At 37.3% G+C, this 27504-nt stretch overlaps 1 protein-coding gene across 1 annotated transcript in view; it reads left to right on the top strand.

Annotated features, from left to right (window-relative positions):
* Slc2a13 (solute carrier family 2 member 13) overlaps positions 1–27504 on the top strand; it is a 322693-nt gene that overhangs the window by 252332 nt on the left and 42857 nt on the right. The window contains exon 7 of the mRNA XM_004855003.4: positions 14747–14872. Within this exon, the coding sequence (XP_004855060.1) occupies positions 14747–14872 (126 nt within the window). The remainder of the gene's footprint in view (positions 1–14746; positions 14873–27504) is intronic.

Here is a 27504-nt window from a genome sequence, read left to right as displayed (position 1 = left end):
TAAATGACAAAAGTACTTAAAATTACAGAGACTAAATAAAAATGTTTCTCTTTTCATGTAATGCAAATTCAAGGTTCAGGAGTTTGGAACCCCTGTGCTACATGTAGCATTATCTAGAATCTAGGCTGTTATCCTTTTGTTGTACTCATACAAGTGTCCTTCACAGGTTGGCTCCTGGATGGATACAGGGGCTCTACCATACTGTCCAAGAAGTGAGCCAGATGGAGGGTGTCTAAGATCAACACTTCCTAGCTGAATTTCCTCCCTGTAGTCTTCCTGAAATCCTTCACCATGCTGGTCACTGGCCAGCATTAGTCCTGTGGCCACATAGAGTTCTAACAGAGCTTGAGACGTGCTCATTCAGCAGCTGGGAGAGGGAGGTCGGGCCACAGAAGGCCCATCATACAAAGGAGGAAGGAAAGAATGAATAGATATAGACCAGTAGTAATCTTTGCCTCAATACTATAGCTGCAGAATGTTACCTTTATAGGACATTTGTGGTTCTGCTTAAAAACAGAAAGGATAAACTAGTTGAGCCAATAGGACTCTACCTACTTTTGTGATGTAGTTTACTTTATAGTCATTAGAAGTCTGAGGGCAACATTGTAGAGGGCATGAAATGTTATTACTTAGAATATTTTACCTGTATAGGGGTGGTGGAAGGAGATGGGGAAAGGAAAAATTATGAGAAAAGAAAAAAAAAAAGAAACGAAGTCTTTGTAAATCGAGAAGGGTGGAGGGGTGAAGGGCATGCAGGTAATGGGGAAAAAATAAGAACTAAGATACATCATGTACAGGTACAAGCACCCAATGATAAATGTAAACGTATTGTATACCTAAAATGTACCAATAAAAGAATTCAAGAAAAAAAAGAGTATTTTACGTGTAGCTCTACAAGAGAGTCATTAAAAATATCTTTTATTACCCTGTTTTGTTGGCCTTTAAAGCCAGTGAAATAGTTGACCGTTACTGTGTTTGTTGAAGTGACTTTGGTGAATGAGAACTTTGCTCATCTGTTCAAAAGAAGAGTCTTGGCAGCTGCCATTTATTACAGAACTAACATAGTGCCAATCACTTTACTGGGAGCTTTGTGGATTCCCTTTTCAGCTAGACTGAACTAAATGCTATTATTTCTCCCATTTTGCCAGTGACTCTGAGGGATAAAAAGTTAAGTGAAGTTTGGAGATCACATGGCTTGGCCAACTGTAGCACCAGGCTTTAACTGACAAAGCAGCTTTTAACCACTATGCTCTTAATAATCATGCAGTCTGATACTGCTGTCAGGGGAGAATGACACGTATCATTTGGGAAGCAGACAATAATCCTTTATGGACAGTACCGTTTGGGAAACAGACAATAATCCTTTATGATCAACAGCCAGGAGGTTTAAAGAATAGCTATTTTGAGCTGGGCTGGACACACTTATAATCCCAGCACTCTGTGAGGCAGAAGCAGGAGGATCACAAGTTTGAGCCTAGCCTAGGCAACTTAGTGAGCTAATGAGGCCTTGTCTCCAAAACAGGTGGTATGTGTATCTGGAGGTACAGTTCAGTACAAAGACCTTGGGTTTACTCTCTTGTACCATAAGTGTGTGTGTGTGTGTGTGTGTGTGTATTTTTCATTAATCCACTGAAATCAGATTCATTTTCTGAAACACCTTTTTTGAAGGTTATTTGGGACTTCAAGTTTAGGTTTTCTTTTATTAATTTTGTTCATTTATTTTCATTAACTAGCCTTTCCTCAACTCAGAAATTAATTCTCCATTGATCTCAGGACCATCATCAATGTGAAAGCAATGCCTAAGAAAAGTAAAATTATTGTAAAGTATTTATCTCCTTGGTTTTTCTAAGAGCACAGTGATCTTACCCACTTGGTTTTGAATCTAAGCATCTGTTCTAATATGAATTGTTGGTGTTATTTTATTTTGTTTGGGGTGACTGTTTTTAAGGCTGTTTTTAAGACTGTTTTTAAGATACACATGAAAAAGTCATTTAAGGCAAGAAGCAAATAAAAATGAAATACCTTTACAAAGCAATACCCTTTGGGCAAATTAGACTACATCTGTACACTCAAATGAGAAAGTGAAGTTAATGAGAGCTGTTCTCCTCTAAGCTTCCTCCTCTGATAGAGATGAATTATACATGTGCACCTGAATAGTTTCTTACATAATCACTGTATGCTGACATTCCTATTTTGACGCACTCCCAACACCACTTTACTGATTGCTGCTGATTTTATCTACCTTGAATTCTTTTAGTTTTGTGACAGTCTGTCAGTGTCAAAGTCTCATTATAAGAGCATGGGATAATGAGATTAAGTAGAGGTCCTGGCTTCACGGGACCTGCTGATATTCAGGAATGACTTCTGGGCTTTGTCATTTTATCTGTGTCACAGGACGCAGTTTCCAAAATCAAACATACTTCTAGGAGCTAAATGTTTTTTTGAAGCAAAATCACTTTTTGCTTCACTTACAAACATAATTTTCTATGAAAGTCAGAAAGCCTTCCCAGCAACCGTGGATAACCTGGTAAAGCAGTCTAAGCCAAAGTATATTTATCCTTTTGATATTGTTGTCTACATAAAGCACTTACATGTGATAAGCCAGCCCGGTGCCAGGTGTGGTAGCATTTGATAAAAAGTGTAAAAAGGATTTGGTCACCAACATTCTTTTTAGGAAGATAACTTGGGTATCATTTAACTATAGAACCATCAGTTACTAATCAAAATGTGTCCCCCAAAGAGAAACAGTTTAAAGAACCTTTTACTTAAATAGCTAAAATACACAGACTACATACTTTAAAGCAACCTCTTTTATGTTTCCATAAAGAATATATATTAAAACTAATGTGACTGTCTTTTTGCAAAGAATGCTGCTACTATATCACATTTCAGTTTGTGATATTCCAAACAGTAAAGGTCAGTTAGTTCTGAATAAAAATTGATTCCCATTTCCACATTTGGGGGGGGGGGTATCGGGACCTTGTGCTTTCAAGGCAGGTGGCAGAACCACTTAGCTAAATCCCCGGCCCACCACATTTTTAACCTAGAAATTATTTTAAATACTTATTAAGTCTGTTTTGTTCTTATTTCTTATTTTAAAAGTCAGGAGTTTACTTTAGTTCATTTTAAAGACTACAGTTTTCTAAGTTAGTTGATAAGAGGATTATTTCTAAAGCATATTTTGGTGGAGATACAGTCCCTATAATATTTTAAGAAAAAATGAATCACTTAAGAAACTAAATAAATGTTTCCTTTTTAAAATTACTTTGTCTTCATTTGTTGAATGGAGAAAATATAATTTCTAAATTTCATGAAAGTCTTAGGTCAAACATTGAGTGTATATCTCTCTTGCCTCCTCTTTCAGTACACTTGAGGTAGTAGTGATGAGAGCAGAGTGTGTGGTTATAATACACTGAGCAAACGAAACCAGAAAAAAAAACACATCTTGAATGACTCTGTTTATATGAAATGTCCATCATAAGCAAATCCATGTAGATAAAGGATAGTTAGTGGTTGCATGGGGGTGATATGGAGGTGGGAATTTAAGAAGTACAAAATTTATTTTTGGTTATGAAAATACTGTAGAACTGTATAGTAGTGATCATTGCACAACGCTAAATATTTTTAAATCTACTGAATTGCAAACGTTAAAATGGTACATGAATTTTATCTCAATAAATTTTTTAAGATGTATCATATTGATCATCGGTTTTCCACAATGTGTTACGTTTTCTTCATGCATCTTATTGGAGGGTATAACCTGTGCTTCATATGCTGTCTTAACAAAATAATAGAGAAGATTCTAAATCTGTCAGTGTCAGAGCATTGGTACCTTCGCTATGATTGTTAATTTTCCCAAGTGCTGCAAGCTTACATTGAAGCACATGAAAGACTAAGTAGGATGAATATATGCTTTAGAGTCAGAGAACCTTCATTAGACACATAGAGTGAGTCTCCCATCTTCTGAGCCTTGGTTTCCTCATCTGGATAAGGAATGCTCATGCGTTCTTTGCTAGGTTACTGAAGGACCAAATGACATGATGCATGCTAGTGTATGTAGTGTTCTGCACTAGTGTGGAAACCATAGTATTGTCTTTCCAGTTTTAATTTTAGTTCATTTCCTTTATATCCTGTAACCTGTTTTCTTTTATAAAAATGTCAGTATGTGATGTCATTATAATTCTTCAGTCTGAATCTCAGCCTTGCTGTTATTTTATCTGTGATCTTGCTCAGATAGTGTAGCATCTTGAAATCTCTGTACAGATGAGGATTTAAAGCTGCCCTTGTAAAGCCATTGTAGGTGTTGAATGAGCACCTGTGATTATTTAATAATATGTGATTATTTTCATGTAATAAGACTTATGATGAAGCTCACCCTCCAAAATCCTTTTCGTATCTACAAATACAAATTGACTAAGGTCTACTTATTTGAAAAGCTAAAAATTTCAATCTCTTAAGTATTTATCTTCTACCCCTTTCATAAAGAATAACGTGAACCAAAGCACATTAATAACTATTTTTTCTTTAAAGGTTGTAGTATGTAGCATACTAGATTGTATTTATATGTGTTGATTATGAAATTATTGTGTTCTTTTTGGTACCAGGGATTGAACTCCAGACCTTGTGCTTGCAAGGCAGGCAGCAGAACCACTGAGCTAAATCCCTGGGCCATGAAATTATATAGAAATCTGATTTTACTCCCAAATTAAGATAAGAAGTTATATATAAATGCATGTATATTGTGTACATATACAGTATTATGTATTTACTTATAAACCCACATACATGTACATGCTGTCCTACATTTGCCAATTTGAGGTTTTTGTTTTTAACTTAAATATTCAGTGTGGGAAAATACTTAACCTCAGTGGAGATGACAGACATTGCATATAGTGCTCTCTTCCCTCCTCTTTAAAGACTTTATTGCTACACTTTATTGAAATAAAATGGAATAAGCCACCAAGGAATTTATTTTAAAAATTAGATAATCAGTTACTAGAAGTTACAGCCTATTGCTCACTCAAGCAAGAGCCTGATCACTTTTTAATCTGTAGGCCACAATACTATAAAAAATTTTTTGTAGATTCCTCTAAGTTGGGAATCAAGTGATTTTTAGCCTCAGTGCCTAAGAGTGCCTGTGTTCCAGAGAGTTTCACACAGCTGAGTATGGATTTGATCTGTAAACAGTATTCACAGCTTGAGTGAAGCTTCAGTTCTGTTGTTTTCATGGGCTGAGCTACGGAGAACCAGGTGTAACATGCCTAATGGAACTGCAGGTCCGTTGCCCATATAAGTGACAGTCATCATCTCTTTGCTTACCCAGCAAGTGTTTACTGAGCATTTATGCATCAGGCAATGTGGAAGTCACTGGGAGGAAAAGATGTACAAGGCAAAGAAGTCCCTTCCCAGAGGTCACAGTACACTGGGGAAGGCAAATGTGTCACGGACCGTTGGAGAAACAGTGTGATGGGTGATAGTAAGACCAGCGCTTTGTAGTAGTACAGCAGAATGATACATCTAACTCTGCTGAGGTCAGGAGGCTTCATAGAGGAGGCCATGAAGCACAGGAAGGATAGGGAAATTATTGTGAAAGTAACAGTCCAGATAGAAAAAACACAATGCGGGAAAATAGGAGAGCGTATCACACTCTAAATCCCGAGTTTCTGTACGCTGCCTGGAACCCATGGCACCTGCACAGAAATAGCAAGAGGAGGTTAATAAGACACGTAGGGACCAGGTCATGCTGCACCAGGAAGTGTTTTTCACCCTATAGGACTTACGTAGGAGAGAAGTCTGATCAGCTGGGATGTAAGGCAGCATGGACAATACAGCAGATGAAGTCTGGAAGCAGGTGAACTCATTAGAAAAGTGCAGGAAGGATTCAGATGGAGATAGAAAGGGTAAGAATTGATAGAGTTGACTTTTTAAACATTGGTGGTCTAGGATATGGAGTAGGTTTGGCAGGAAAGGGAAAAATAAAACTTTAGGCAAGTTGAGTTTGAAATACTTATAAAACATCCAGATGACTGGGCAGTTAAAACATGGGTCTGGCATGATGGAAAGAGATAGAAAGTAGATGCGTGGGGGTCCTGGAGTCTCAGTGTATGGGTTGTCGTTATGGTCATGTTAATGTTTCCTGGCTTAGTCACAGGAGTAGACTGACCACTAACAGAGGAGAAAGAGCAGAGAAAGATGCAGCAGTGTGAGAGATGGAGAAAGGAGGGGAAGCAGTGTCAAGGGACGCAGGGGATGAGCGCTCTTAGGAAAAGGAGTGTTTTTAGAAAAATTTTATCACGTGATAAATTAAGATTTGAACAGAAGATTTAATGATTAGAAGATCACCAGAAATCTATGAAAGCCACTTTAATGGAGTGGTAAGGCATGATTTGCTTCATGAAATCATTACCAGTGGACCCCTCACTTTTAAAGTTAACTTTCACTCATGAAGTCTGCTACTTTGCCAGGCTTCAAACAAGGCATGACATCCTGTCTATTCCGGGCATTATTCGCTGGAAAGTCGGATTCCACGTCACCCACTTAGTGCAGTGGGGAAGGAGGAGGAAGAGAGTGAAATCTGGGAGAGTCTGGGAAAGCCATCAGGGGAAGGAACGACAGCAATGCACAGGCCTGGACTCCCTTTAACTCCCACAGAATGCAGAACCAATCAGCAAGCATGGTGAACTTGGAGAACAGCAGTGGACCCATGGTAACAGATCGCTATGACACCTGTGTTTCCATCACTTATTTTCTGAAATTGACCGATGTCAAAGGCTGGGAGTTTGAGGCCAGACACTGTTCTCCATGCTTCATCTCGTTAGGTTTAATGAGACTAACTTTAAAAACAAATGGACCTTTTTTTGGAGGGTTTATTCACACTCGACTTCACTGAGGAGAAACTCAAAATGTTTTAAATTAACCCAGATCAATTTTTAAAAAATTTTTCTGAGGCTAGAGAAGAGGGAGGTTGCATTTGCTGGGGGCCCTGGGTGCTGTGTGAAGAATTGAGCAATTGAAGATAGGCCCGCCTTTCTCTCTCTTAGACTCTAAGAGGCCTCTTCTGCTGCTCTTGTTTACTCTCATTAAAAACATTTTACAGCTTTAGAATCACATTTGTTTTAAATACATGAATACCTATTCATTCCCACTGCTAGAAAGAAAGGTGAGAGATTGAAAAGGTAAATCTTCCCTAGCAAGAAAAGAACTGTTTGGTTCCCCTTGCAGTTGCTGCCAACATTCAAGTTTTTCCAGTTCCTGGGAGTTTTGTCCTCAGCTCCCCAGCCATTGCTGCCCACACCACAGCAGCATCATTGGCTCTTGTCTGTGCTCCCCACAAATAAGAGCTTGAATACTGTACATACTCAGTTACCATAAATTCCCTTTGCAGTCTGTAATATCCTCTCACCCTGAGACTTTGCAACCTGTAATTTAAAGGAGGGCCCTGCTTTCCCTGGGCCTTCTGTCTGGACTTTAAGGAAATTGGCCCTTGGCAGTTGGTATTTCTGAAAGTGAATTATCAGTGTTATTACCCTGTATCAATTTGGCTGATGACTGAATGTTTGCTACTGGCAGCTTTGCCTCTGGCAGTTTAAAAGTGAGGTGCTGCTTAAGGTACCCTGAGTTTTACCTTTTTATTTCGTTCTAGAAATGACATATTCACTTCAATCCACACATCGTTCCCAAAGTTTCTTCCATGAATGGGCATTGACCATTCATGACCCATGAATGGGCAGCAAGGCACCCAGCAAACCTGTGTTGGGATCCAGGTACCAGTGAGCTGGATGCTGCTCTGCAGGTGTGGAGGTGCAGCAGGGTCTTGTCCCTCAGGGTCTCACAGTCCAGAATTTTGAAACCAGTCAGTAAAAATCATCATAAGTTCTACAAAAGAGGTGTGCTCAGAGCAAAGCAGAGGATCATCTTCACTGACTTTACCACATCTGAATTTATCTGAAATTCAAAATACTGTACCTCAGTAAGAAAGAACTCCCATTTTTAAGTTCATTCAGCAACTCCTTTTGTAAAGAACAGTCCGTTTATAAATACCTTCCTAATTCTTTTGGAAATATAACATTTCTTAAAATAGAACTCAGCTATACAGTATTTCTGCCTTTGAAATCAGTATTTTTTAGAGCTTACAGCATTCTGTTTCTACTTTGTTAAAGTTTAAATTTAGAGTTATATGCATTTTATCTTTCTTTTATGTAGACTCTTAGAAGTACATGGGTCTTAGAGTTTATTTCCTGTTGCAATAGAAAACTTGAAGTCTGGAATTTACAACTTCCCTTAAATTACACTGTAAAAAGGGAAAAGCAGGCCTAATACTGTATCTGTTTCTCACAAGAAAGTAAATCTTTTAATTTGAGTTTAGAATATTTTCAAAAGGAATGATTTTTGTGCCAATGTATTTATTTTTTTCCATTAACTTTATTGGTACATTTTAGGTATCCACTAGTTACATTCATCATTGGGATCTTGTACCTTTACATGATGTATCTTGGTTCTTATTTTTTTCCCCATTCCCCTGCCCTCCCTTCACCCCCTCTACCCTTCTCTATTTACAAAGACTTTGTTTCTGTTTTTTCCTTTTCTTATAATTTTTCCTTTCTCTTCTTTCCTTTCCCCTTCCCCTGCCAGTTCCCCTACCCCTTTAGACCTTTTCTTCTTATTTCAAATTATCGATTATTCATTTTAATCATTTTAATCCTTATTTACACTTTCAGTTTCTCACACCAGAGAAACTATTCAATATTTACACGTGTGTCCTATTTATTTCACTTGAGAATATGTCCTCAATATGCATACATTTAGCTATAAATGTCTCTAGTTTCTCATTCTTTATGGCTGAGTAGTACTCCATTTTATAAAAAAATCCACATCTTCTTTATCCAGTCTCCAGTTGATGGGCATTTGGGCTGTTTCCAAGCTTAAGCTATTACAAACTGTGCCACTATAAACATGGGTGCACATATATCGCTGTGATATGATTCTTTTAATTCTTTTGGGAAGATACCCAGCAGGGAAATAGCTGAGTCAAATGAGACTTCCAATCCTAATTGTTTGAGGTATCTCCATATTGATTTCCACAGTGGTTGCACCAGTCTGCACTCCCACCAACAATGGAGAAGGGTTCCTTTCTCCCCACACCCCCTCACCAGCATTTGTTATTAGTTTATTTCTTGATAGCAGCCATTCTTACTGGGATGAGGTTGAATCTCAGTGTTGTTTTCATCTGCATCTCTCGAATGACCAGTGATGCTGAACATTTTTTCATATGTTTATTTGCTGCTTTTACTTCTTTGTCTGAGAAATGTCTGTTCATTTCACATGCCCACTTTTAAATTTGATCTTTATATTTGGGGGGGGTCTGGTTTTTTTTTCAGTTCTTTATATATTCTAGATAGTAGACCTTTGTCTGAGGAACAGCTGGTAAAGAATTTTTCCCACATTGTAGGTTGTTTCTTAGCTCTGTTGTGGTTTCTCTTGCAGTGCAGAAGCTTTTTAATAAGATGTGATCCCAGTTGTTGATTCTTTGTGCTAGTTCCTGTGCTACTGAGGTTTTGTTCATAAAGTTTTTTCCTATGCCAGTCTCTTTGAGAGTTCTACCTAATCTATCTTCCAGCAAGTTTAGTGTTTCTGTTTTAATATTTAAATCTTTAATCCACTTCGATTTTAGTTTAGTGTATGGTGAAAGATAGGGTTCTAGTTTTAATCTTTGGCAAGTTGAAATCCAGTTTTTCCAACACCATTTATTAAAGAGGCTATCTTTCCTCCAGTGAGGATGGTTGGCTCCTTTGTCAAAGATGAGGTAGCTGATTACGTCTGCAGTTGTTTCTGTATCTTCCAGTCTATACCACTGGTCCTTGGGTCTGTTTCTTTGCCAGTACCATGCTGTTTTTATCACAGTGGCTTTGTAGTATAGTTTCAAGTTGGGGATTGTGATAGCCCCTACCATGTCTCTGTTGCCTAGAATTGCTTTTGCTATTCTAGGTCTCCTCTGGTTCCAAATGAATTTTTGGATTGTTTTCTCTAGTTCTGTGAAATATACTGTTGGGATTTCAATTGGGATTGCATTAAATCTTTATAATAGATTTAGAAGAATGGCCATTTTCACTATATTGGTTCTTCCTACCCAGGAACAAGGGACATCTTTCCATTTTCTTATATCCTCTTTGATCTCTTTTTTCAGAGTGTTGTAGTTCTCAGTGTAGAGGTTTTTTGCTTCCTTTGTTAGATTGATTCCTAGGTATTCCATTTTTTTGGATGCTATTGTGAAAGGGATTGTTTCCCTAATTTTTCCTAATTCAGTGAATCTGTTATTTGTGTACAAGAAAAGATTTTTGAGTGTTGACCTTGTATCCAGTTACTCTACTGTATCTGTCAATTAAGTCTAGATGTCTTTTAGCAGAGTTCTTTGGGTTTTCAATGTAGAGCATCATATCACCAGCAAATGATAGTTTAACTTCTTCCTTTCCTATCTTTATTCCTTTTATTTAATTTCTTTCTTGTAAATGCTGTGCCTAATGTTTCCAGAACTATATTGAACAGGAGTGGTGATAGTGGACATCTTGTCTTGTTCCTGATTTTAGAGTGAAGGTTTTCAGTTTTTGACCATTTAGTATGATGTTGGCTGTTGGTTTTTCATGGATAGGCTTTATCAAGTTGAGATAAAGACCCTCTTCCAATTTTCTGCAGGGTTTTTATCATGAATGGGTGTTGAATTTTATCGAATGCTTTTTCTGCATCTATTGAGATGATTATATGGTTTTTGTCCTTGACTCTGTTAATATAGTGTATTACATTTATTGATTTATGTATGTTGAACCATCCTTGCATCCCTGGGATAAATCTGACTTGGTCAGGGTGTATGATCTTCTTGATGATCTTCTGTATTCTGTTTGCCAGTATCTTATTAAGGATTTTTGCATCTGTGTTCATTAGGGAGATTGGCCTATAGTTCTCTTTTTTGGTTGGGTCTTTGCCTGGTTTTGGAATCAAAATTACACTCGCTTCCAGAAATGAATTTGGAAATATTGCTTCTCTTTCAATTTCTTTGAGAAGTTTAAAGAGTAGTGGCAATAGTTCTTCTCTAAATGTCTTGTAGATTTCAGCAGTGAAACCATGAGGACCTGGGCTTTTCTTTGTTAGTAGATTTTTAATTACATTTTCAATTTCACTGATTTTAATTGGGGTGTTTAGGATTTTTATGTCTTCTTCATTCAACTTTGGTAAGTGCCAATGTATTTAAATTCTTAGTTTTTATATTTAGAAAATTGTACATAAATTCATCAGGTTATATTCAAGAAAATCTTAGAAAGAGCTATTCATGAGTGAGAAATATAGCTAACCACTTCTAGATGTTCTTTTTTTTCAAATTCCATTTGTTGGAGCCACAGTTATAATATATGCTCTGTGTAAAATGTCAATTAGCAAATCCCTGGCATATTTAAAGTATTTCAAAATGTCAAGTTGAAGTAAGGAATGTTGTTATATTTGGAAGAATTTTGCCATAAAGTAATGTTTATAATGGGTAGTTCAGGTCAGTGATGAGAGACTAGCAGGAAATCTCATTTTGCCTCCAGAAATCTGAGAACTCCAAGTCCAGGTCAAGACTGGTAATGTCAGTTCCCAAACAGTGGCCTGCTCCCTCATAGCAGGAGAACTGAACCCTCTATTGATGACCTGGAACCCTCTTTTTCAGATCCTGGAGGACATTAGGAGCGACAGATATGGCTGATGTTTGAGTTTAATGCTAAGAAAGTTCATGCCTAATATTTCACAGTTTCCATTGTGAAATAAGATGTAGGAGAGAGAAAGTAACATCTTTTCTGTACCCAACCTAAAGGTAATGACTGACACCCTTAACAAATGTCGGATTAGAAGAAAGAAGTAAAGTACAACAGATTTATTTAAACCAAACTTTAAAAACTTTTTAAATGTTTACACCACACGAGAGCCTTCAGTAATGAAGACCCAGAGGCCCAAGGAATACTGATACAGAAATATGGTCGGAGAACCGAAGGGTGTGACTCAATGGTAATACTTGGGAAGACTCAGCAAGGCCTGTGCTCAGATTCTTCTTGTTCCACTGGCCAACTTTTAAATGGCCAATAAGTCACAGAAGATGTAAGATAAATTAGAAAATAGCTTTGAGGTGAATGAAAATGAAGATGCAGAATACTAAATATGCAGCTAAAGCAGTGCTTAGAGGCAAATATATACCTTTGAATGCCAGTGTTAAAAAAGAAAAAAGATCTCAAATTGATGGATTAAACTTCGACCTGAAGACACTGTGTGTGTAAGAGAAAGAAGGGGCAAAAAATCAAAAGGGTCTGAGATGGAATCTAGGAAAGGGTGCAGACAGAGTGGCCCTAGGTAAGAGCAGCTTCTCATCATAACTAGACAGTAGGATAGGCTAGGATGGATGGTGCTGTGTTTCTATTGGACAGGTAATAAACTTGCTCTCAGCTGCCATTTACTGCCTTAGGTTGGAGCTGAAGTTACTTGTAGTGTAGAGAAAAATGGAACACTGAATATTTGAGGAAAATGGGAAATTGAGATAGTTTTCATATAGAGTGATTGAAATAGTCCTGTGTATAATTAACTAGAGAAAACCCCTTCAAACTTTGTCTTGTTGAGGGTATATTTGAGGCTGGTGATTTTGAATTATACAAGACCTACTGATTTTCCTGCTTTATAATGTGCTTCTTTCAGCTACATTTGGCTTTGTGAGTGAAGGCACAGAAAAGATAGGTGTTTGTTTGCATTTGTATGTGGTTGGTTTTTTGCCCAGTGGGTGAGATGGAATGATAGAAGAGCAGGGATATTTAGAATTTTGAAATGATAGGCTATGGTCAATAAAGTGGATGAGGAAAAAGCTAAAGGGCAGAAAATAATGAATGAGGATACAGGGAGTACTGGTAGAGGAGTCAGTGACAGCAGACACAGGGGATCTGCTATCCAGATCATCTTCTTGAGGGAAGAGAAATCATTGTCTACTTCAAAATCTTTGTTTATCCTAGCTGCTGGAATAGTGCCTGGCACATAGTAGGCAACTGAGTGATAATTTAATAAGAAAGCTGAAAAAGTGGAAGTTGTGGTCAGACTGAATGGTGGAGGAAATAATTTCCACTTGGATAATATATGTCTGACGTGTGCATACTGCACTTCATCTCTCAGTAGCTAGTAGCTTTTGCTAAAGTAGTATTTGGACTTTTATAGGAATAATATATTTTCATAGAAATAAAGTATAGAGCCATTTTTCTGCAAATGGGTGAGTTGACCTTTTCTAACTGAATGCCACTGAAGGCCACTGGAGCAATTAGAGCTTTTACATTTGACTTTATATGGCCAAAGTACACAAGCAAAACACTAGTGCCAGTTCTTTTCCTTTCCATATTAACAGTCTCGTTCTCAAAGGCAAAGCTTGGGTTGGTTATTTCTGCTGCCATCAATTGCTGTACTTAATTCTGCTTATCACTGATGTGGACAGTTTTATATTTATATTGTTGAATCAGTTCTCTGAAGTATATTGACCTTTCAGTAGGGTTTAAAAGGCCTCTTGTTTTTGTCTAGGACCTAAGCCTCATTCAAAAATAGGGATGGCCATTTACCGGAGGAAAAGTTTATGGGAAGAGGCTAACATGATAATAAATTTAAATTTAAAACAATGCCAGTATTGTCACATTTACTTAAATGAACCAAAAAGGTAATTTTGATTTTGAGAATTCAGAAATATGCCTGCATGTCTTTCAAATGTCTTTTCACAAGACTTGTTTCTCCACTGCTACACCACAGTATAATAACTTCTACAGAGTAGATACTTGTTAAAGCTACATCCTGATGAATCTTTAATAATAAGCAGTTCTCTGAAATGTTATTCCCTCCTCTAAAATGTGTTCTTTGCCTGGCAAATGTCTTTTATTGTTTAGCTCACATATCACCTCTAAAAATATTCCCAATTCTTAAAGGCCTCTGATCTTTGGACAGTTCATACTTATTTTCTATTGTATTGTCACTATTTAGTCATACACTTGTTTCTTGTTCTTGCCTTTTATCTACCAAGGAGCAAAAACATTGACATTCACTTTTAGTGCCTCTCTCTCCCTCCCTTCTCTCCTTTTCTTCCTCTCTCCCTCTCTCCCTTACTGATCTGGCTGGCCTATAATTAATTTATTATACATGTATAGTTATGTATGTATATATGTATTTATTTGTAGTGTAAAGTGTTCATCAAGATGTTAGAAATGGCCATATTTGGGTGATAATATTTTTGTTAACTGTTTTCTATGAGCATCTTTTTCCATTATTTAAATTTTCTGTTTCAGGATATATTGGGGGGGGTGGCTGTTTCTCAGTTTTTAAAATAGATGGTACCTGAAGGAGACAATTATGAGAAATAAGTGCTTTGACACAGTTTAGAACCAATCAGACCTGGATCAAGTGGACCGATCTGTGGTCTGCTAACAAATCTAGTGATTTAGGAAAGCAGGTTTATCTGCTGCAGGTTGACTAGGGCTTCTGCATCCAGTGTCTCAGTCCAAGCTTTCTCCATGGCAAAACAGCTTCCAGGGTTGCTGCAGCCAGGAGACAGAGATGGAAGCAGGCAGCTGGCTGTCACTGGGCATAGCATATATCACTTGCCTGGTACCAAGGCCCAAGCTTACTGAGAACCAGACTGGGAAATGCATCCAGTAATAGTGAGTGCCTGTTGTCTCTGCCAACATGCCTGTAACTCTTTTTCTTTTTTCAGTTACTGTAATGAATGCATGTTGGATCCAAACTGCGGTCTCTGCTACAAGATGAACAAATCAGCTGTCATTGACTCCTCCTGTGTTCCAGTTAATAAAGCATCTACCAGTGAGGCAGCCTGGGGCAGGTATGTCACTTCCCACCTACTGTAACAATACGCAGCAAAATTTCAAACAAGGCTGAGTTTCAATTCTCAGCACTGGCACTTGTAGGAGTTCCTGAAAGTAGGCCTCATTGCTCCCTCACTGCACAGCATGTGGTGATCATACTGGGTGCAGAGCATCACAGCTGTGTATTTCAAAAACTCACAGAAGAGAACACTCTGGCCTGGACTTCTGCAGATCTGCATTCCAGACCCTGCTCTGCCTAATAAGCAACAGGAGTGTGGATCTTTAATTTTAGGCAGGTGTTCCCAAATATTGTCATTGCAGATTCTCCCATTGCATATTACTTATCTACACTGTAATTTCTAAATTGTAATTTTCTGAGCTCAAAGAAAATTTTAAAGTCAAAATGAATTAATATTAATTTAAATTATTTCATGTACTTATTTTTTCCTGGAGTACTTTTCTGAGATTCAGTGAAATTAAGCAAAATGAGGTAAAAGTTGGTAATTATTGGCACTTAACATATCTAGGAAGATACAATAAATATTTCTTTAAAGGGGGCAGAATACATTGCTTAAAGTGGGTACATAAGTGAAACATCTGTATAGAATAAACATCCTCCCATTTATAAACTAATATTCATATCCATGGACACATAAAATGTGGAAATGTTGTCTCTTGTGTTTAAAGGAAATGAAACTTGTAATATAGTACTTGTGCCACCTAGGAGCTATAAAGTGTAATGCGTTAGTATCAACCATTATGCTGTTGTCATTCATCATTTTATTAGAGAAGCACTCCAAAGAAGTAGAAGTTTTATGATATTTGAAGAAAAATCCAGACCGTATTTTAATACACTAATTACAAAGAAGTGATTTTAAAAGGGGGTTATTATTTAAAATGAATACTTGAAAGAACTTCTTCTAGAGTTCTTGAATATTAAATTCTGTAACAACAAATGTATATAGTTTCCCATATTTAACAAAATTAATTTATAAACAGTAAAATTTTTTTCTAATAGAAGTAAGGAGCACTAAGATATATTTATCAACCTCAGAAGAGGGTTTAGAAGTCAGAGGTTTCAAAACAGATTTCCTTCTTGCATTTTTTTTTTTTTAATATTATATGACTTTTTAGTAGAAATGTATTACTGACTTTATTTTTAAGAGACTAATTTATAAAGTCTATCTTAGTTACTTTTCTCTCATTGCTGAGACAGATACCTGACACCCAAAGTTAAAGGGAGAAAGGTTTATTTAGCTCACAGCTGTAGAGGTTTTAGTCCATAATTAGCTGGCTCCAAGGCAGGGTGGCATGGCAAAGGGGCATCACAGGAGAAACAGTTCATGGTGAGCAGAAGGTAGCAAAGCAAGCAAGCATGGGACCTTAGCAGCTTTTTCTGCCTCTTTTATACTCTTATCTAGGTTACAGGGATTAGGGCAGTACCAAACCAATCAGTGGGCTGATTTAGTAATCACCCACCCTTAATCCTAGCATTGTACCATGAATCAGTCACACACTTTAGATTCAGCCTCCTCTGAAAGAGCCCCACCTCTGACCACATGAGGCTTTAAACACAAGCCATAATAGCAACTTATTCTTACATTTTTATGTATATTTTTGAATCATCATCCCTTGACTGAACACACAATTACAGAGAAGCGAGGCATAGATAACACCTAAGTAGAAAAAATAAAAATAGCAAAAACAAAAAAATCCACCTTTTATGTGTTTGTAACCTATTGTTAGAATCGTCTTAACCTCTTTACAAAAAAAGAGAAAACTTACCCAAGGTTTCCTACTTCTGTGGCCTGGAAGGCTCCATCTTCTTTCCTGGCTCCTCCCTTCATTCCCTCCTCTGGTCAGGCATGGGGTAAGCAGTCCCCTACCTAGGCCATCAGCTGTGCTGAGGACCATGCAGACTGAACCTCCTGAAAAGTGAGCACAAGTAACTGCTGTTGTGTTTTGGATTGAGTCCCAGTGGTAAGGAAACATGACAAAGACAGGAATTATATAAAGGTTGGAAATAAAAGAATGAAAAATTAAATCCCAAGAGGACAAAGGAAATACAAAAGAATCTTGAAAATTTACAAGCTGGATACAAGAGTTAAATAGTGAACTTAATAGGAAATTTCGTTCTTTAAAACCAAACATAAAACAGGAAAATTTATTATGTTCAAACACAAAGAATAGATTTAACATAAAAAGAGGTGGTCAAAAATATGGTGAACATTAATTTTTTGAAAGCTTTTTAAGGTAAAAGACACATTGCCAGGAATGAGAGGATAAGTATGTTAGATGGGAGAGTATTTGGGGTTGATTAATGGCAGTGTGTCTTTTACTATAATAATTTTTTATTTAAACACTATTTTTATCACACCTTGTATACTTACATTTATATAAATGTATATGCAGTCCAATAAATTCTAAGTATATCCAAATAATATCATATAGTATACCTTTCCTAATCAAAATGCAATAAATTTCTCTGCTCATAATAGCTAAATCTTGGAAGCAACCTGTATGTCCATAAACAGATGAATGGAATAAAAATGCCATATTTATGCATAGTGGGAGTACTCTATCATAAAGGGTATATTTGAGTCATTTGTAAGAAAAATGGATGCACCTTGAGACAATAATGTTAAGTGACACACAATCTTAAATATCACATGGTTTCTCTTATATGAGAAACCCAAAGTGTAAATAATTTAAACAGCAAAATAAACACCTTTTAATAGGAAACAGGAAGAGAAATCTTTTGTAAAAGAGAAGAGAACCAAGAGAGAGAGGGAGTGGGGAAGGATGAGTGTAATCAGTATATACTGTAAAAATTTAAAACATTTTACATGCAGTAAATTACCAAAGCAGCAGGAAGATATTTATCACCTCTTAATTTAGTTTAGAATGTAAGAACAAACACCCTCAAACTAATTAATGAATTAGGGAGAAATGATAATGGGAAAGAGGTTGTGATAATAATAAACAGATACAAGAGAATTCCCAAATGGAACACAGAATAAACATATGGAATTAGCAGAAGATGGAAATTAAAAAACTAGGAGGAATTGGACATGGTGGTACATACCTGTGATCCCAGCTATGTAGGAGACAGAGGCAGGAAGATGACAAGTTTGAGGCCAGCCTGGGCAACCTGGCAAGATTCTGCCTCAAACTATATAGGTGTCATTTGTCACCTGGCAAGACTTGGTCTCCAAATTTAATGAAAAGGTCAAAATAAAGATAAGGAGAAAAATTGCAAGAAATACTAGAAAGGATCAAAGAACAGAAGTTGATTTCAGAGTAGATCAATAAAATGGAGAAACCTCTGGCACTGCTGATCAAGAAGAGAAAAAAGGCACAAGCTATTTAGAATTAAAAGGACATACAACATCTCATTTTAAAATCCTGAGAATACTGTGAATAATCTTTTCCTGTGCACTTGAAGGCAGATAAAATAAGCAGTTTCTTCAAAGAGTACAACTTTCTAGAAGCAACTCAGAACCTCTGTCATAAATTTATCTATTCCATTTTCCATTCTCATTTTTCAGATGAGAACAATGATGCTTAGAGGATCTGAATGACTTTCTCAAAGTGAAAGGCCAGTAACTAAGTCCAAAGCAACAGTGAAGGTGTATAAAGATAGATATTTTAACGTGAAATTGTTGTAAGTTTTGCTTTTGTTATTAACCTCACACATGGCACTGGGATATCCTGGACCTCTGGGAACCCCATCCTCATCTGTAAATGAAACAATACAGTTGATTAAATATGAATATATCTGAAGTTGTAAGAATGTAATGCCCCATGCAGAAATACTCTGTACAATTTTTTCTTTTTCTGTTTCTTAGATTTGTCAATAACATACTTTCTGGGTTACAATAAGCATTGCCTAATGGATAAATGCATTAGAATATTTTTTATTTATCTGTGTCTGTTCATCCACCACTATGTATGCCTCCTAGCTCTCCATATACACAAAACCATTAAGAAATCTCTTCTGGAACTTCAGACCTCCTGACTAAAAATACTGCTAATGAGGGGTACTTTCTTAATGTGCTGATTCAGTATTGTTTCCTATAGTACTGCATGTTAGCTCTGTAATTAGAAACACTAAAATAGCTAGATTGACTCTCTATTTGGCAGTTTATTGTTTATCTCATTGATTCAGCAGATATTTTTCTCAGAACTGTGCTGTGATATAACACGCAGCCCAGTTTCTTGTGCTTCACCACCCTCTACCCAGAATTCTAGTCCAGCTCCACCCCTAGCCATCTAGCCATCGTCTGAATATCCACGAGTACTTCCTGCCTCTAATTCGTTCGTTCCTTCCTTCTGTGCTTGGTGCTCAGGGTGAGTGCTCCTCCTCTAATCTTCGTCTTTTACCCAGATCAGATGGAACTTTTTCCTCTCAGTCTTTCTGTTGGGGCTCAAAGGACAGTGATTTTTATCTCCCTTGGTCCTCTCAGGGCAGCACACTGCAAGAGGCATATGGCAGCTGCAAGAGACATGATAGCCATGAGGCCTACTCAGTGTCCCCCATGCCAGTGCCATGTGTCATGTGGCAGCCTGATACAGCCTGTTCCGGGGAGTCCCAGGAGATGCGGCTGCCTCGGCACAGACACCTGTAAACCTCACAGTGCTGGTCACCTGACAAGAACAGCTTAGCCTCCCTTGTGAGAAGAACACCTGGTGAATGACCAAGATGGAACAGAGATGGAAGAAATAATTTTAAACGCTGAGAATGGGCTCCAGCCAGGAGGTCATCTGAATCCAGGCAGATTCTGGCTCCAGCCTTCTCCGCCATCTGACTTGGGAGACACTGCCAGGGTGGCCTGTGTAGTGGCAGGAGGTGTGTAGGACTGGCCTTTGAGGGACTCCAGATTGGGGGAGAAGCTGCCCCTGTGAAGCTGGTACCTGGGACCACCAAGGTGGCCAAGGCACTGGCATAGCTCATATGATAATTATGTTGATTTACAGGGTAGCAATCTCTGCTCAGGTGTATCTTCTTACCAAGATGATAAATTTCAACATCTGTGTCCTGCACTTTTTTTTAAACCCCTGGTGCTTTGAACACATCAAAAATTTTAAATATATGAGGATTTGATATCAATCACAGTTCCAAATGAGACAACATGCTACTCTAATCCTTTCCTTTTCGTGACCTCTTCTGTATTTATACTTAATTAGTAGGAAAGAAAACCTTTAAAAGAAAAAATGGGAGTCATACAAATTTAATTAATACAAAATGCTTACTTGGCACTATTTAAAATAGTAAAAAATATTTTAAGGAAATTTAGCCATATACTTCAGATATGCTACTGTGTACTACATATTGCTTATAGCCATACTACATGAAAAATACTTTTTAAAAATTACTGGAAGAAATATTCAGCACATTTCCTCAAAGCATCCCTGGTATGCCAGGGATCTATATCTATGGTGATGGCATAAGACCAAGCATATTGCCAAACAAATGTATACCAAATAGCAAAATCTGAAGGATTTTCCCTTTATGATCTGATACATTTCTTCATATTTTATTTTTAAGGAGATGCATCAGTTTTGTATTTAGAAAATTTATCAATAAAATGTGTCAGTCTCTGCAATATCTGAAGAAATTCATGTACAGGAAGTCTCTGACTTAGAAACGAGGTCTGTTCTGGGAGAATGTTCCTGAGTCAGGTTCATCTGGAATTGAACAGTGATCTTATACAGTGCACCTGTGAAAGTTTGCAGCTTGACTGTCCATAAGCCAGGGACTCGCTGCTCAAGCGTCTTACATTTCTATTCGTTATTTATGTAAGGGACAGCTAACCTCCAGCTCCCCTCCTAATATCAGCATAGTTCAGAATTAATTTTGCCAGTTACATGTGATAGAAGAGCATGTCTGTTACTTGATATTTTGATCCAGTTTTACTTTTTGAATTATAGATTATTTCCTATATGGTCTGTATCTATAATATGTGCTTCTAAGTTTCCTACATCTATAAATGATTTCAGAGATCACAAGTCTGGGTTATTATTTTTTCAAGTACAGAAACAGCCTCCTTTAGATTTAGTGACTATATCTGTATTACAGACTTTGACATTCTTTTTGTTAGAAAGTATGCAAATCAAGCCCAAACATTTGTAAATAATTTCTCTCTTCATATTATTTTGTGCAATTTCTCAGTTGAAATTTAATTGTAATAAAAATACTTTATAATCCAAATAGTAATATTTATAATATACTTAACTACCCTTCATTTTTACCAGAAGCCTTACATTTTGATTCAGCACATTTCTTTTACAATTTTAAAATTTTTCTTTAGTTCTTGCTTCCTTGGAAATGTTGACTATGAGTTATTTCTCACTAAAGAAGACTAAAGAACACTGTAAGGCTTTTATTAGAAGGATAAGAGCAAGGCTTGAATTCCATGTACTTGGTTAATATAAGATCACACTGGTGAGTACTGATTCATCAAACTTTAGTGCAGCTAAGCAACAGAAGATTTGGCCCAGCAGAGATAAAGGCTGAAGAGCACGGAATCTGTCAGAAAGGGTGCAGAGGGAGCAGTGCGAATCAGAGGAAGGAAAATGTGTGGCTGGGGCTGATATTAGAATTCTGAGTATGGATCATGTTGTCATAGAGTGGTGGCAAAACTATGGTACGCTTGCTGCAGCAGGCTGTTATCGTTCAAAGCTGTAAAAGGTTCGCCATCATTGTCATAGAACCTCATTTAGAAACTTAAATGAAGGGCTGGGGATTTAGCTCAGCGGTTTTGCTGCCTGCTATGTAAGCGCAAGGACCCGAGTTCAATCTCCAGTACCAAAAAAAAAAAAAGAAACTTAAATGATGTTTACAAGTCCATTTTCATAGGTGTGGAAATCACTAGCAGTGGTTTCCAGTAAATAATTCCATGTGGAACCTGGAGATAGATATGGTATTGTAACACATTGAGATAGAGTTCCCTTTTAAATATTATGAACATATGAAGAAAATTATTTGGCACTAGCATGATTTTAACACTTTGGCAGGAAACATTAAGTAGGAATTAATAATGTTTTTATTCCACTTCTATTACAACTACTTCTATTCTTGGCAAGTGTGGTTGATTGTATTGTACAAGATACTTGCTGCTGCTGTCGGGAGGATTCCATTTCCCTGGTCCGTTCAGTATTACGCACATGACTTGCTCTGGCCAAGAATATTTTCTTCTTGTTTTCATTTGATGCATGAGTAAGAGGGAAGAGTTTGGATAGAGAACTGTTCTGCATCAAAAATCTATAAATATTAATATTCTTGTGTCTAATTATTGATAGATTGGATTTTATAACACAATTTAAATTGTTCTCACTGATACAGCATTATTACACTTGGAAATAGAGTTTTTTTCTGAAGTCATGTTATACCATTGAAATCTGACATTGTATACTACATGCTATTAAAAGTGTATTAACATGTTCACAGTGGCCCATAATTTGTCTCTCACTGCCTGACAGCTTTAACAATGGTGGTACAGGCATGACTATCCCTTCAGGTGATTTTTTATTAATGTTACTAGTAAAAAGACTGATAAAAGTGATTAGATCCATTTGTCCCACTGGATGGGACAGTCATGCAGGTGCCACTGGTGGTTCAAGTCAGGGAGAATGTCAGGCATGAATCCTAAGGTTTTTAATCTCAGAGTAGATACCACCATTTGCACAGGCACTTAAAACATATTTTAATGAAGTGAATGTTCCTTTTAAAAATACATAAAAAAGAAAAGTATTTGCTGTGTGAAGCAAAATGAATGAAAAATATGTGAGTTTTATAAATCTACCCTGGCTTTTAGCAACTTCAAATACTGAAAGGTTTGAGGAATAAAATCATAGCTAACTTTAATGCAGAGTATTATACTATTGGATATGGACTATAAGTATTTACAAAATTGCATGTTTCCACCTTTAAAAATATTTTAAAACAATGTTGAATCACCCCATTGCAGCAACATTAACTTTCAATCAGGGAAGGGTCTTCCAAACTCTAAAGTTATTTATAAATTATTAATGGGTTTTATATGCTTTTAAGGCTCATGAAAATATATCATACATTGTTCTTACTAATCATGGTGAAAATTTCACTGAAAGCTTAAAAATGTGATTGCCTAGAAACCATTTTTAACGTATTTCAGCCGTGAAGCTTGTGAATCATTAGGGATGGAACCTGGTGTTCATATACGTATACTGTCTGTTCTCTAGTGGGTGCCACTGAAAACTGACTGACTGTGGAGAAGTCATCTTTGCTTTAACATCCAGCTTTTGGGAAGTGCGTGATTATGTGGACCTCTGTTGCTTTTAGTCATCTGGCCTAGGAAATAAGCAATCAGAATTCTCAGAAGAATGAAAGGCTGAAGGAACAGGACAGCATAGAGTTAGCAGCACTTGATAGTTCAGTAGCATCCAAAACTTTTATCCTGTCAGACCGCAGTGGCCATTTATATGAAACTGACCTACATTAATTCTGCCTAATTATTCAACAGTAACAACTGCTTATAACCTAAGAAAGCAAAGCTTGCTATTTATGAAAATTGGGAGGGGACTCAACTAGGACATTTAGACAAACTGCAAAAAGAATTTTAGAAGTGATTACACAGAGATTAATATACTTGCTTTGATACAGAGCTACTTTTAACATTAAATAAAGGCTGTATTGTCCAGGGCATCCACTTCCCTGCTGAGCTGCTTTTTATAAGTTCTTCATTGATTTGAAAGGTATCCTGATATGTTGGTAGCAATGGACATTTTTGGAACTAATTCTTGATTTATTACTATAACTCTTATCCTTTAAATACATAGAAATATTTACTGTCCCTTTTTTGCTTTTCACTTTTTAAATTTTTTTTGCCTGAGTCACCTGTGCAGTGTTAGGTTTACATGACTGGGGGAACATCAGATGCCTTTGGAACTCTGCTTCTTTAATGTCTTTTCAAAGACAGTCAAACAAGGAAGCATATTTAATCCTGCTGCTCAGTTAAATCTGAGGATTTTTATTTGCTTGTTTCTTTCTGCCCAGAGCTAAGAAAAGGACAAGCTTTCAGATATAACAGTAATTAGGTATAGCTTACAAGGAGGGTCACACACCTGGAATACCCTTGACATCAGAAGGAGGAGTGACTGCCCCATGGAGCTTTATGGCAGTGCAGGAATGTAGGAAGTGAATCAAGAAGCATGTGTAGAGGGGAAACAGCTGGAAAATATGGTCATATAGGTATCCGGCTTGTGAGGACAAAGCAGAGGAGAAAATGGAGATACCTAGGGCCAGGGATACTAGGGAACTAGATACCTAGGGAAAAATAGGGCCAGCCTAGACAAGTTCAGTGTTTATCTTGGAAACACGTTCAGGAAACACTCCTAAAAACTAACTCATCCCCTCTGTAATGAGTTTTCTTACTTTTGGGTCTCTTGGCTCAGCAATACTGCCTTTGAAGCAAGCAGCATTGCCCCCCGGTTGTGTTGACAGGGTCTTGATGAGGTTGACAGCTTTGAGTTTGTTCCACAAGCACAGTACATAAAAAGATGAAGATGAAATGGTTATAATCTGTGTATACATTTTATGATCTGTGTACAAATTGCATTTCTCCCTACTGTGTACAAATAACTTTTATGAAAATAGGTGAAGAGTTCTGTATTTTGTGGTTGGTAAAGCCCTCAGCAGTTCATCAGCTGCTTGTCTCCTTTGGCCTCTAGACATGATTCCTGCCCTTTAGTATAACAGTTTAATTTCAGGCAAGGCATCATTTCTGCACTAAATGAGGAACTGATAGAATGTAAATTATTGACAGCCTCAGCCTAGCAAAAAGTGACCCATCACTAGAAGCTGGCAAATGGCAGTGCAGCTGTGGAATTACTTGTTACTTGTAGCAGCAGTATAACCCCAGCAGCCAGTCTCTTCCATCTTGCGCCAATGTATGCATGCACTGTTCCCAAAATGAGCAACCTAGGACTGGCTGTGAGCTCATCTGATTCTTTAAGAAGAATTTCTGATGAATTATTCTTAGTACTGCTGAGTGAGGTGTTTAAAGGAGTTAGTGTATTTCCCCCAATACTGTTCAGTCCTTTTTTATCTTCTGACTGAAAAGAATTGACTGAATGTCTGGTGGGTGCTGCTGTTAGGAAAGAGGGGGACAAATGCCCTTGCTCCCTGTGTATTTCTTGTCCTCAAGGCATTCGTGGCTCCTGGGGTTCTGAGACTCGGAATGACTCAGCCCATGTTAGATTAATATAGTTGCCCAGGATGAAAGGATAAAACATCCCCGGTGCATTTGATATAGACGCAAGTTCAAAGTATCCAGTCTTCTCTGCATTTTTTATTAAAGTCGTTCACACTCTTAAAAATGGTAATGTTTAGAATTCTCCTGAATTCAGTAGAGCCTCATTCCTTGTCACTACCTTATCTCCAGGAGCTCAAAAGAGTGAAGGGAAGTGGTAAGAATTTCTGATAAAATAGCACAAAGAGACCTGTAAAAGAACAGGTTTATCTGTTTTTTAGTGTAATATTCTATTGGTAGAATTTATGTGAATTTTCATGTATATTCTTATCAGACAGCCACATTATATATTTGTGTTAGCTTTCCATCACTGTAACAAACACCTGAGACAATCAATGTATAAAGAGAAAAGGGTTATTTTGGCTCATGGTATTAGAGATTCAAATGTCATTGGTGGCCCCATTGCTGTGGGCCTGTGGTGGGAAAACAGCAAGAGTGTGTGATGAAGCAGAATTGCCCACCTCCTGGCTAGGAAATGAGGGGGAAGGGCTGATGTTCCACAGTCCCCTTCAAAGGCATAGGTCTGTGACCTGAAAACCTCCTGCCAAGCCTGTCTCTAAGATTCTGTCACTCCCCAGCAGCAGCACCTTAGCCATTAGGGGACATTGCCTATGCAAAGTATAGAAATATATTTTTTACTACTCATCCTTGAGTTTTTTCTGGACAGCCCCAGCTCATCTCTCATCCTTTATCCCATCAGTGAGAAAAGGAAACTTGTTTCTAAAAAGTGTGCTGTTTTATTCTGTACCATGTCAATGCATGTTCTAGTCTGAGAAGTACCACAGTAAAACATAGACCAAGCACATAAACCCAAGTTCACAAACATTAAAAAGGAGTAGGCAGATGGTTTGACCTCAGCTCATTACCAGTATAAAACATCATATGCCTCACAGACTTAAATGTTACCATTAGCACTTTGTGAACATTGTAGGTCTATAAGATAGTTAGCTTGGACTTGTACATCTAACTAAATTTGTTGAACAAAAAGTATGTTCAAGGCAGAAAGAAAAATATTTCAAAAATCTGGGGTTCTAGTATCACTGACTCTGAAACATGAACAAGGTAATTTACTTTTCCAAGTTTTGTTTTCTTGGCTATATTTATTTAGAATTAACTCTCTTTTATAGAACGGTGTACTATTCTAAAACTTAACTGAAAAAAAATAGTGGTTATTTTTTCCCAAAGGAAAACATGAGTTATTTCATTTTAGTTGGCATATATTCAGATGCTTTTCAGCTTTTACTTCAAAATACCCTATTCTTTCCCTCATCCCCTCTTAATTACTTCGTCATTGCTGGGACACAGTATCTGACATCCACAAATTAAAGAAGGAAAGGTTGATTTTGGCAAACCTCACAGTGGTAGAGGTTTCAGCCCACAGATGGCTGGCACTAAAGAGGGCGGCATGGGCTGGCAGCGGGAAGCAGAGAGAGTGATCAGGGGAGGAAGGAGGGAGACAGACCCTTCCAGGCTGCACTGCCAGTGGCCCACCACCACCATCCAGGGTTCACCTTCCAAATCACATTTAGCTATGAACTAATAAGTGGATTACTCCACTATCACACCTCCATGATCCACTCACCTCCCAAAAGTCCCACCTCTAAGTACATGAGGCATTTGGGGGACATCTAGATATAAATCATATTCCCTTAAGTAGAACTGCTCTCTAGTACATTGTAGACTGACAGATAGTTATTGTCTGATGTTTTATCAGCATTATTTATATACTCATTTGCTTCTGTCCCAAACTGAAAACTTCCCAAGGTCAAAGTGGGGATAGTGTTCCTTCTGCCTGGCATTATGTTTCACAAATAGAAATGTCTTAGTACATGTGAATATTACTGAAACAATGCTAACAGGGAAAGAGAATGTTCTAGCTTTCCAGTTCTCTAGGTTTGTTTTTTTTAACAAAAGATGCCAATTTTGTTCTTTTTTGTGTCATGTAGAGAAGGCTAGACGTATTTGAAAAATTTGTACAGGAAATGACCTTGGTTAAGATCAGACCGTCACCACATTCAGTACAGCTCACAGTATCCTCTGCCTTTTTCTATTTCTTTTCCTGTTTCTACATCATATTTGGGAATATATGATTCATGGAGTTTTTTAAAGAATCAATGAGCAGTTCTGTTATGAGTAATTCTGTTATCTCAGAAAAGACAGGCACCCCAGGAGTCAGAAGACTGATTTTTGCCTGCATTAGGTAGTAACCAGAGTTAGCCTCCACTCATTTATTTTAACTTTCTAGTTCTTAGTTTGCTTTTTATTACAGTAGAAGGAAGGAAGTAATGACATTAGATCTTGCTTATGTATAAGATTATTGAAAAAGTCAATTGAAAAAAATATAAGCTTGATTTTTT

Source organism: Heterocephalus glaber, unplaced genomic scaffold (genome assembly GCF_053883595.1).
Source record: "Heterocephalus glaber isolate CG9 unplaced genomic scaffold, H.glaber_assembly_v1.0 deba00001733, whole genome shotgun sequence".
Lineage (NCBI taxonomy): Eukaryota > Metazoa > Chordata > Mammalia > Rodentia > Bathyergidae > Heterocephalus > Heterocephalus glaber.
This window is presented reverse-complemented; position numbering and strand designations above follow the sequence as displayed.